The 12,613-nt window shown below is 40.1% G+C and overlaps 1 protein-coding gene across 2 annotated transcripts in view; it reads right to left on the bottom strand.

The window, feature by feature from the left end:
• Positions 1-4,585: 4,585 nt before the first annotated feature.
• SCOC (short coiled-coil protein) overlaps positions 4,586-12,613 on the bottom strand; it is a 40,240-nt gene continuing 32,212 nt past the window's right edge. For both annotated transcript variants that reach the window (XM_010830294.1, XM_010830293.1), the window contains exons 2-4: positions 8,036-8,107; positions 7,587-7,670; positions 4,586-6,157 (exon numbers count right to left, since the gene is read on the bottom strand). In XM_010830294.1, the coding sequence (XP_010828596.1) occupies positions 6,015-6,157; positions 7,587-7,670; positions 8,036-8,107 (299 nt within the window). In that variant the 3' untranslated portion in view covers positions 4,586-6,014. The remainder of the gene's footprint in view (positions 6,158-7,586; positions 7,671-8,035; positions 8,108-12,613) is intronic.

The following is a 12,613-nucleotide window of genomic DNA, read 5'->3' as shown; positions in this document are numbered from 1 at the left end:
TTTTAGAAAAAGATGGGCAACAGGGTAATTTGTAAATGATCTTTTAACACCTGACATGGTATCATATCACACATTTTATGTTTCTTGAATATAATTTTACATCCTTTGTAAAATTTTGGAGTAATTTAAAGTTTTAATTACTTAGACTAAGCCATCTATAGATAATATAGAAAATTTAAAACAAGGCAAATACATTATACAGTTGATTACAATGTATTACTTTAGCTTCTGTCATTGCTCCTCAATACCCCTTCATTGTATGGTAAATTAGGTCCTAAGGCCAACATAAAGTCCTAGTTATAGTAAGTATCGTCAAATTTCATTAATCTCTATGATTTAAGTGAAATAGTCTGTAGCTTTTTTTGATAGAGTAGCCAAGAGGCAATTAAGTCAGTCTTCCAATTCTTAACCCTGTCATGTTAGACACATTCTCTTTTCTTTCACAGTTTACAAGTGGTCCTACCAACCGCTGCTGCTGCTGCTGCCGCCAAGTCGCTTCAGTCGTGTCCGACTCTGTGCGACCCCACAGACGGCAGCCCATCAGGCTCCCCCGTCCCTGGGGTTCTCTAGACAAGAACACTGGAGTGGGTTGCCATTTCCTTCTCCAGTGCATGAAAGTGAAAAGTCAAAGTGAAGTCACTCAGTCGTTTCCAACTCTAGCAACCCCATGGACTGCAGCCCACCAGGCTCCTCCGTCCATGGGATTTTCCAGGCAAGAGTACTGGAGGGGGTGCCATTGCTTGTCCGAACTCAAGATAGGGAACTAAAAATTATCAAGAAAGATTGCACTCTAAAGAACTAAGATCAGTTTTGCTTTGTTTTGGATCATAAAAGTCATCCTAGACTATAATTCACTTTCCATTTCTCATTTGGAAAAAGATTAGATCAGAGGGAAGAGTAATGAAAGGAATATAAATGTGACATCATAAACTGGTTGGAGGGCTTCCCTGGTGGCTCAAATGGCAAAGAATCTGCCTCCAGTGCAGGAGACCTGGGTTCCATCCCTGGTAGGAAGATCCCTTGGAGAAGAGTATGGCAACCCACTCCAGTGTTCTTGCCTGGAGGACCCCATGGACAGAGGAGCCTGGTGGGCTGCAGTCCATGGAGTCACAAAGAGTTGGACACGACTGATTAAGAAACTGGTTTTAACTGCAAGCTTTGATGATTTTGGTTACTTCACAAATTGTTTCGTTGATTTTGGTTACTTCACAGATTGTTTCATTGTTACACGTACAATTCCAAAAATCTGTGAAAATCTGAAGTTTTTTCATGTTTGACATCAAAACTCATTTGGCAGCCAAACCTGACTTCCCTAACAGGCTACCTATAGTCTTCATTTATCTTAGTATTCATATATTTTGCTACAAAAGTGTTAATATATTTGATTGTAAGTACTGCCCCAAGCTGTATTGGTGTATGAGTTACATAATACTTTATCATGTATGAAAAATTCCAAATGCTGAAACATCTGGTCCCAAGAGTTACAGATAAGGGGTTATGAGCTGTATTAACTTGCTGTAAGTAAAGTTCATAGTGAATATAAAGACAAATTTTGGATGGAACCTAGTGTTAGTATTGAGGGAATTTCTGCTGGAGACCCTGAGGAAGAGGGGTTCCTGCAAGTCATCATTCCACTAGCCTTTAGAGCGAGCCAGGAAGAATTAAAAATGCATTCTGACACTGGTTAAAACAGTACAGAAGACTTTATTCAGGGCTGTTGTAGCAGGGGCCAAGGCTGTGGTGACAGGGGCAAGAGAATGGGCTCAGCTCCAACTACAGTGAAGACAGCTGAGGATGTATAGTTATTAAGCAGAGTGGAAGTGGGTCATTGGGGGATGGAAAATTACTGAGAAGACACTAAGATAGGGGGATGCTTGCCATGCTGACTTAACAGGATTCTTGCTGAAGGCCAGCAGGGTGATCAGATTCTGAGAGTAGGGGAATTCTTTCCAAAGTGACGCAGCAGGATTTTTACTAACAATGGACTAGTCAGGCTGAAGACAGGACCTAAGATACAAGGCCTACTGAGAAAGAGGGCTCAGAAGAACCTGGCTAAACTTTGGTTAAAATCAGAAGCTAGGCACAGTCTCTGTGCAGTTTACCACCTGTATTTCTAATATAGAAACTGACATCCTGAAGATATTGCCATAATTGTGTGTGTGTGTGTGTGTGTGTGCATGCTCAGTCATGTCCAACTCTTTGCAACCCCATGGACTGGAGCCCACTGGGCTCCTCTGTGCACTGGTTTACCATCTGTATGGCAAGCAGGTGGGGCATGTATTTCAAGTAACATCTTGTCACCTTCTGGGTTAACAGCTGTAGGATGGCAGTTGGAAAAGGCAGAATATGAGATGAATTGGGTGTGCCCTGATGCTTAGAGCAAGAAGGTATCACAAGAAGGAACTTAGCTTCCAAGCAGAGATGGAAGGGAACAGAAAAATTGTGTATTAGGTACCTCACAACATTAGAAAAGCTAATTGCCTCTGTACCCTGAATGGCAGAAAAGTTCAGCATTGTTTTGAGGTGTGGGAGGTAGAAGGGGAAGCCCAGTAAAGATTTCTCTGCCAAGTGTTAGGCAGACAAAGGAACCCGACCTTGCAGTGATACCTGGATGCTGTGATTCCCAGCCCTGTTTTCAGTTGGTTTCACAGTAGCCTCCATTAGAGGAGGCAGGGTCCATTCAGAGGCAGGGTCCTGTGAAGAAGGAAAGCAGGCCAACTTTGGAGAATTTAGTCTAAAGAGAATGATTGTGATTCACAGCATATGGAACTGAAGCATATAGACAAGAAGTCTATTTCTGAGGGAACTGTACAGCCCAAGAAATGTACGCTTGGCCTTCAAACGATGGGCACCAAACTCACACCAGTGAGAAGTGGACTGTTTTCATAACGTTAACCTGTGCAGGGAACACCCCCAAACTCTCTTTCAGAGTCCTGGGAAGGGGGTGGGGGGGATGGATAGGAATAACTTTCCAGCTAGGGGGAGCCATGGAGAGCAAGGAATAAGGGAAGTCCCTTGCCAGAGATTACACTCAGGTCTAATCAAGGAACTTTGTCCACTATGAGAGAATCTTCCAGGGTGTCTCTCCCAGGGGTATTCCACAGTTGACTTTGATGTGTTTCTCTTTATTCCATTTTCCAAATTGAGAGTTATTTGGGTATCCTATCCCCACTGCTGCTGCTGCTAAGTCGCTTCAGTCATGTCCAACTCTGTGCGACTCCATAGACGACAGCCCACCAGGCTCCCCCATCCCTGGGATTCTCCAGGCAAGAACACTGGAGTGGGTTGCCATTTCCTTCTCCAATGCATGAAAGTGAAAAGTGAAAGTGAAGTCGTTCAGTCGTGTCCGACTCTTAGCGACCTCATGGACTGCAGCCTATCAGGCTCCTCCATCCATGGGATTTTCCAGGCGAGAGTACTGGAGTGGGTTGCCATTGCCTTCTCCGCCTATCCTTACTACACCATTATAAATGGACAGAGCAAATACAGTAAGACCCTTACATATGAATGAGTTCCCTTCCAAGAGCAAGTTGCTAAGTCCAACTTGTTCATAACTTCAGAGTTAGCCTATGTACCCAATTAACACAATCTGCTATGTATCACAGCTTTTACACTTGCTTCCTGGGCTTGAAATTAAGATGCTGTAGTGCTGTATACAGTAAAGTACACAAAAACACAACCGCTTCTAGAGGGTACACGCAGGTGACAATATACACTAGACATGTGAACTTATATGACTGGACAGCACAGGCACATTCGCATTTTTGAAGGTTCTTATGCAGGGGAGTTATATAATCTGTCATCAGTTTAAAGGTAGTCAGACTATGAGGGGTCACATCTACAACTGACAGACCTTGATGGAGATGCTGGATTTTGCACTGCATCAGAACTGGACAAGGAGAGGCTGAGTATGTTCTACGCATGGGAAGAAGGTTGGGCACAGATACTTCACAGCACGAGAAGAGGGCTGTGGCTAAGGCTGCTACCACCTTATCCTCCGACTGCTTCCATAATAAAGTTGTAGCTGGAATACGGCTTCCAGCCAGGGGTTACATTTCTCAGCAACTAGGTTTAAGTAAATTCCCACACCCTACACCCTTGGGAATGTGATAAGACATGAGCCATTTCCAGGCAGGCCCAGCCCATAAAACCCTGCATGTGTTCACCAGGCACTTTCTGCTGCAAATCTGAATAGAGAAAACAAATGTGACTTGGAAGCCATGGCTGAAAATGGCAGAGAAATCCCCAGCTCATAAAGCCTTCTAGTTTATAATGCTCACTTCAGAACCATTAGCTGGAAGAGAAAACTTCCATATATTTAATCACTGTGTCTCTTGTTAAAAGAGGTTAGCCTAACCTAATCTAAAAAATGACAACCACCTTTCTCCTGGCAATCTTGGATCCTTCTCTTTGAATTCTTTGCTTTTATTTTTTAAATTAATGTATAATATCATTTTTTAAATATAGTATTCCCTTAAACATCCAGTAAGTAAACTTACTGTGGCTTGGAACAACCCTGAATATACCACACCGCACCACTATATGTATCTCAGTTACTTAGGCAACTATATCAAAACACACGCAGTTTTTGAAACAGCTTTTTATTAAACAGCAAAGCGTAACTGCAACACAATTTTAAATGTTTGAAAATTAGGTCACAAAGAGATGCAAAATGTTTGCAGTATGACTATTATATATTCATACAGCTAAAGTCATCAAATCTTACACCAATACAAACATAAGATTATTCCATGATTAGCCTAAATTTAATAACTATAAACTATATTAGTGGATTTCTTTTCCTATTTAACATTTTAATTAACTACTGATTTCCTTACCAAATGGAACCTACTAAACTAAATTTTAAAAAATGGTTAAGTAACTAAAATTCTGCAAACCAGTAGTTGGGTTTGCAGAAACTTCTGGGAGAAGTGATAAAATACTGAGAAAGCATCAATTAGTTTACATGTAAAACTCTCCCATCTTATTCATGACTCTGATACTAATCCACTCTTAATGGACTTTGCAAAATTGATCTGCTGGTACTACAAATAAACCTGAGACCAAACTCTATTCTCTTCCAGGTGTGGTTTACGTAAGGTTAGCCAAACTTAATCCATTTTTTAAAATGTTCCTTCCAAAATCCAATCTGTGCCAGAGAGAACATAAATCTGGAGTAGAAACATGTGGAGTTGGTTACAGGTACTTACGAAGTACTTTTCCCACCCTATTTCTATTTTTCCTCAAAATTTTCTATTTCAAACACACACACACAACCAGAACTCATCTTTTCAGATACCAAATGGGTTATTTTGTGCAAAGGAAGTTTTTAATAACAAATCTTCCCCATACCATAATTCAAAGAAAAATCTTCATTTTTATAGCCTCCATTTTCAATTAATGTAAGAGAAACCTACTATCCTTACTACTACTAAACATAATAAATAAGCCCTAACTGAGAAAGTATCTTATTTTGGTTAAGTTTCAACAGTTAGAGTTCAGGCTACTCTCCTAGATGATTAGCTACTGAAATTACTTTTTACAAACGTGAAACCAATTTTTTCCCTAGGGGAAGGAAAAACAGGAAGAAAGCAAATGGAAGAGAGGCACACGATGGTAGACAGGGTAAATAAAGCTGTGCATTTAGTACATGATTTTGGTTACTTTTTCACAACACGGTAGTTACTTGCTTGTATCTCTATGCCTATAATATAAGACAATGCTAACCCTATAAATCAAAACAAACTTGATAAAACATTCATTTTCAAGTTTCATAAATATATGCATTTCTAATTATAAAGTCTCTACATTTGCACATTTTCATAGACTAACATCATACACAAACTCATGGAAGTCTTCTGTTATGCTCTTAATTTTGCCTAGATCTGACATTATCTTCATAAATACTCAGTGAAGCCACAAACAAAAGTACTGTAACTTTTGGAATCTATCCAAGTTTTAAAGAAAAAAAAAGATCAGCAGCAATTCCGTAAGACGTAAGAGATATCAATCCCTTATTTTCTTTTGCTTTTTGTGTCAGTTGTTTGAAAAACACTAGAAGCTGACATGAGGTTTTCTATATATTGTCCGAGAACTTGGTTTTCTGATTTTAGCTTCAGATTTTCTTCCTTAACTGCATCTACTCTTGCAGACAGATCTATATCAAAAATTAAAAAGTGAAATATCAATAAAGTGATGACAATGACTTCATATTACATACTGCTTATTAAGATTTACTCTTAAATACCACAGTCCTTGAATTTTCTGTTTTTAAATTAAGACTACTTTAGAAGTTATGTAAACAAAGTAAGCTGAGTACGAATCAAGAGCCAAATTCCTAAAAAGAGATTTCACATTAGGTTAAATGTTATACTTTGCAAACAGCATTTTTGTTAAGTAGTTAATTCTTAAAATGGCTATTTTTTTAAAATACTGTTTTTAAAATGTGAAGTTTGGTTCATATCTTAGCATCATAAAACTGTAATTCTTAAGTAGAAGTGTTTAAAAAAATGTAGTAGGTGAACATAACTAAATTTACATACTGGATATAGGCCGTCAGTTTCCAAGCAATTCATCATTTTGTATTTTTGCATTAGCAAGAAATTCAAAAGAGTAGGCCTTGACGATGAAGAGATACTACGTCTGTTCAGTCACTCAGCAGCTGAGTTACTCAGCGCCTTCTAGTAGACAAGCACTTTTCCAGTAGCGATAGTAACAAAAAGGCCCTGCCCTTACAGAGTTGACACTGTGGTGTGCGTGTGAGCACAGGTGCATTTAGGGGGCTCTGGAGAAAAAGCAAGAAGGATAAGGATCACAGGAAGCAAAGGGAAGTGGTCCTTCTATAGTGTAGCCAAGGACAGCTGTTCTGATTAAGGAAATTTCACCAGAGACCTAAAGGAAGTGAGGGAACAAGTCACACAGATATGCAAATGACTAAGGGTGAGTCAAACACAGGGAAACAGCACCTGCTAAGACCCTGAGGAGAAGCGAGGAGGCTGGAGTGTCTAAGGTAGGATGATTGAGTCAAGAGTGCAACAGGACTCTGAGAGGTAAAAGGGAAATAAGAGACTTCCAGAAAGGGACTTGGTTTTCATTACCCATGAGAAGGGAAGCCACTGGAGTGACATGATCTGCTCAACCTGATTTTAAAAAACCACCACCTCGTAAATTCATCCAAAACCAAAAGATATTTTGGTGGTGCAATTGACTTTATAGAAGACATTTAGAAAATGAAAAGACTCAGGTAAGTTCCCTTATAATCTCTGTGGCTAATACACTGTTTTTACTTTCATTTAAACTTTATTAAAGTGGACTTAATAATACCATTCAGGGACTTAAAAGGGGTGCTCCTATTATGTTAGACCTTAAAGAGGGAAGCACAAGAACACTATCTGACTTCCTTATTGAGACAGAACTGTGTTTTAAAAATCACCAGTCAAAGCTACAGGCAGGATAAACAAACCACTGAAGTAAACTTTGAAATTTATACATTTTAAAACTGGGCACAGTAACAAAATTAGCAACATAAATGCTTGCAATTTCAATACCTGGATGTTAGTCAAGAAAACTGCAAAATGCAAGCTAACCTTCAAGTGTGTGTTGGAGTTCCAATACTTGATTAATAAGTCGTGTTTTTTCCTCCAGTTCCACCTGATTTTCAGCATCAACTGCTGTAATGAAAAGGTTCAGATTTACTATTATTAACTACCATTTGTGTAATATAGCACATAAAAGATCTGCAAAATGTTTTACATTTATTATCTTCCTTGACTTACACAAAAGCCCTGTAAAATAAAAGATGGATCCTACATCACAGATGACAACACCAAAGTGAAGGTAAAGTGCTTTACCAACATCTTACAGTTAAAGAATGGAAGCTGCCTTAAATTCTTTCTAGAACTAGATAGGATTATAAATAAGTACAACTGGCTAAGATCAAGCCTTCCTTCTAAATACTGCTTCTCTGCTCTTTACATTGCTTAATAAAGCAATGTGTCTGCCACAAAACATATAAAAAGGAAAACAAAGAACATACCATCCATGTCAGCATTCATCATCTTCGGTAACAAACTTCTGCGCCTTGGATACAAAATTCTTGATGAATGGTCTGCAATAAGAAAAAGAAACATAGATATCACTCAGTCCAAAAAAGATATTAAACCTCCTTTACACATAGCATTATTAAAGAATTAACTAAATACAAATGGAATAAAAATAATGTTTGATAAAACTACCCCAAGTCTTCCCACATAGCCAGCATTAGGGCTGTTCTCCCGCACATCTTTTACACATGGTTTTAATTCTCTGGTTCTCTGTACTTCAGAGAAAGTTTTAGGGAAGACATATAGATGGGTATAGATGCGCGCACACACACACACAGATGACCCTTCACCAAGGTTTTGAACCATGCAGGTCCACTTACACTCAGATTTTTTTCAATAAACACTATTACAGAACTACTCGACCTGCAGTTGATTCAATCTGCAGATGTGGAATTGGATATACGAAGGGTTGACTATAAAGTTGTATGTGGATTTTCAATTGTGCAGAGGGTCAGCACCCCTGATCCCCCTGTTGTTGAAGGGTCAACTGAACAAAAATGTGTGTACACACACACACACGTCTGCTGATACATATATCCAAATAGACTGATCACAAAAATTTTTCTCAAAAATTCTGTAAGTTATTCAATCCTTTATAGTATTTGAAGACCGTACAAATTACTCCTCTCCATTTAATCAAAGTGTCTTCATAATTGAAGAGGAAGGGTGTTAGCAGTGAAAACTTGATTCGGCCCTTGCCCAAGAGAAGAGCACTTTCATACCACTTCAACTACTTGTCTGGGAGGGACGACAGAGCTAACAGTCAAAAGCAAAAGTAAGTGACTTTGGGACTACTCAGCAGCAACAGCCATCAACTTGGCTATTTCCCCTGTTACATAATACAGGTATCTCCAGGTTTTAAGTTTTACTTAATGCCAGTGCACTTGTATAAAAGACCTACATTAGGACCTGGTTTTGCTAAACAAAAAAAATCTGCAAGGGTTTTCGTTTTCATGAAAAAAGGCAAAAAGCAAAAAAAGCCTTCAGTGTTTAGCAACAGGGTGTTAGAAACAGCGCTCACTGTGAGCGCCCCTGCCCCGAGAACTACACTCAGCATCTCAGCATCAAGCTGCCGTAGCTCTGAACTGTGTCTGTGAGCTTCTGTCCTTTCTCCCTCTTTTGTGCATCTGTTAGCAAGGTGTGTCCTAAGACAACTGCTTCATCACTTTATGCCATTTCAGCTTCGAAGAGGTAGGAATGGTCTCCTTTCAGAGAGTAGGGAGAAACCTGTATATTAAATGCTCCAAATATCTAATATTCAGTCTTTTTAAAAATACACCTGAAATAGGATTTTCATGACAGCTGAAAAGAGATAATACACAAGTCAAAGCAACAGATAAACACAAAATCAATGCACTCGATTTTAAAGTCAGATCTAGTATAGGGATGGGTTATACTTCTTTTGCCTCTGTTTTCATCTAATACTAAAACCAAAAAAGTCTTCCATAAAAGCAAAGTGTTCCAGACCAATTAATGTAGTAGGTAAGGAAAAGAAGCCCGTTTCTGAAATTCTGGCCACATATAACCCAAACAATCGAAAAATCTATGCATGGCTCATCAACAGCTTGACTCTGAAAAAATTTAATAAGGCATAAAATGGGGTGGAGGGGATTTATTAAAGAAAAAATTATTCTCAGAGAAGCACATCAAGATTGGGGAGGAAGAAGAGCACAAAATCAGGGCATGAGGACAGTGCTACAGAATGTATCACATAACCCAGGAGAACACTACTCACAGCACAGTCCATGTAAGACTGCCCTGAGGGCTGAACAATGCAAAACCTGCCCAACTATACATAGCATCCCTGTGCAAAACAGCATTCCCCTTTAATAAAGCAGACCAGAGCACTACCAGCTGTCTCTACATGACAACAACAACAAGACAAGTAGCCCATTTTTCTTACTGTGATGTGATCAAATAGATGGGTCTCAAAACACTACTAGTATATATTCTAAGTCTTTCATGAAATTTAGAGTAATAAACAGATTTACTGTATATATGGGATCAAAGGATTTGTTGAGCTCTTCATAGCAAAGTATTTCAGCCATGGATTTTATTTCCTTCAAAATAGGACCAATCCTCAAACTTTGCAATGCCTAAATTAGCACAGTAGTATGTCATAATATGCACTCAACACAAAATTGACCTTTTCAACCATAAAATTACAGGGAGGCCTGGCGTGCTGCAATTCATGGGGTCGCAAAGAGTTGGACACGACTGAGCGACTGATCTGATCTGATAGTTACTATCATATCAATCCAATTCTATGTCAAGTGTGCTCTTAAAACAGTTCATTTTCAACTCCTGCTCGTACACATAAATCCAAATCTGACATGAAAAGAGACTCCATACCAAAGTATCTCAAGTGTGGGAACACTGAAATAAACATGAGGTGCTAAGGCTGGTCTATTCATCGAAAACGTACCTTAGCTCTCCACAATGGATACAATTGTCTGGGATTCCTCAATTCTGACCTAAGCTGAGGTCAGATCTCATACAACTTTTTCAAAAGTCACAGTAAATTTTGGTGCCTATCTTTACCTAACCTTGGTCAGTAGAAGAGAATCTAGAATTATTTTGATAATTAAATCCAGGGAGCAGAAGTATGGCGGGAACGAGGGTCTAGAAACGTGGCAAATATTAGTATACAGCCATTTTCCATACCCACACAGTCAGCTGTGACCAAAGTCTATCATCTTACCAAATACACCTCTACTTTCTTTTCTGGCACGGCCAACAGGACCACAACATCCTCTGCATAAGAAGCAATGTGTGTGGGTGCTAAGTCCCTTCAGTCGTATCTGACTCTGCAACCCTATGGACTATAGCCCGCCAGGCTCCTCTGTCCACGGGATTCTCCAGGCAAGAATACGGGAGTGGACTGCCAAGCCCTCCTCCAGGGGATCTGACCCATGGATCAAACACACATCTCTTGTGCCTTCTGCATTGGCACATGGGTTCTTTACCACTAGTGCCACCTGGTAAGCTAAAGAGGCAGTTAGCACAGTGATTAAGAGCATGGACTTAGACAGTTACTGTTGTTCAGTCGCCCAGTAGTGTTACAGACTCTGTGACCCCATGGACTACAGCACGCCAGGCCTCCCTGTTCCTCACCATCTCCCCAAGTGTGCCCAAGTTCATGGCCATTGCATTGGTGATGCCATCCAGCCATCTCATCCTCTAACGCCCTCTTTTCCTTCTGCCCTATAAGTCCCTGCTGGATTTAGATTATAGCGATAGTGAAGTTGCTCAGTCGTGTCCAGCTCTTTGTGACCCCGTGGACTGTAGCCTACCAGGCTTCTCCATCCATGGGATTCTCCAGGCAAGAATACTGGGGTGGGTTACCATTTCCTTTTCCAGGGGCTCTTCCCAACCCAGGGATCGAACCCGGGTCTCCCGCATTGGAGGAAGATGCTTTAACCTCTGAGCCACCAGGGAAGCCCGCATTTGGATTCAATTCCCACCTCTCCTACTTATAAGATCTGGAACCTTAGGTAAACATCTCAGTCTCAGGTTCTTCATCTGTAAAACGAGGGTAAAAACAGTATGTACCTCACAGTTTTGTTGTGAGAATTTCATGAGTTGATATATATTTAATGTGAGTATTGTTGCAGTCACATTATATATGGAGCCACCTGGGGAGCCCAATATATAATGTAACTGCAACAATACTCATTAATGTTAGCTATTGTCCTTTTCATTATAGGGGACTGGAATGCAAAAGTAGGAAGTCAAGAAATACCTGGAATAACAGGCAAATTTGGCCTTGGAGGACAGAATGAAGCAAGGCAAAGACCAACAGAGTTTTGCCAAGAGCACACACTGGTCATAGCAAACACCCTCTTCCAACAACAGAAGAGAAGACTCTATACATGGACATCACGAGATGGTCAATATCAAAATCAGACTGATTATATTCCTTTGCAGCCAAAGATGGAGAAGCTCCATACAGTCAGCAAAAACAAGACTGGGAGCTGACTGTGGCTCAGATCATGAACTCCTTATTGCCAAATTCAGACTTAAACTGAAGAAAGTATGGAAAACCACTAGACATTCAGGTATGACCTAAATCAAATCCCTTACGATTATACAGTAGAAATGATAAATAGATTCCAGGGATTCGATGTGATAGAGTGCCTGAAGAACTATGGACGGAGGTTCGTGATATTGTACAGGAGGCAGGGAACAAGACCATCCCCAAGGAAAAGGAATGCAAACTGGCTGTCTAAGGAAGCCTTACAAATGGCTGTGAATAGAAGAGAAAGGCAAAGGAGAAAAGGAAAGACATATCCATTTGAATGCAGAGTTCCAAAGAACAGCAAGGAGAGATAAGAAAGCCTTCCTCAGCCATCCATGCAAAGAAGTAGAGGAAAACAATAGAATGGGAAAGTCCAGAGATCTCTTTGGAGAAGGAAATGGCAACCCACTCCAGTGTTCTTGCCTGGAGAATCCCAGGGACGGGGGAGCCTGGTGGGCTGCCGCTATGGGGTTGCACAGAGTCAGACACGACT

This window comes from Bison bison, unplaced genomic scaffold, assembly GCF_000754665.1.
Source record: "Bison bison bison isolate TAMUID 2011002044 unplaced genomic scaffold, Bison_UMD1.0 scf7180017864517, whole genome shotgun sequence".
NCBI classification, from domain to species: Eukaryota; Metazoa; Chordata; class Mammalia; order Artiodactyla; family Bovidae; genus Bison; species Bison bison.
The sequence above is the reverse complement of the archived record's forward strand: the minus strand, read 5'-3'. Positions and strand labels throughout refer to the sequence as shown.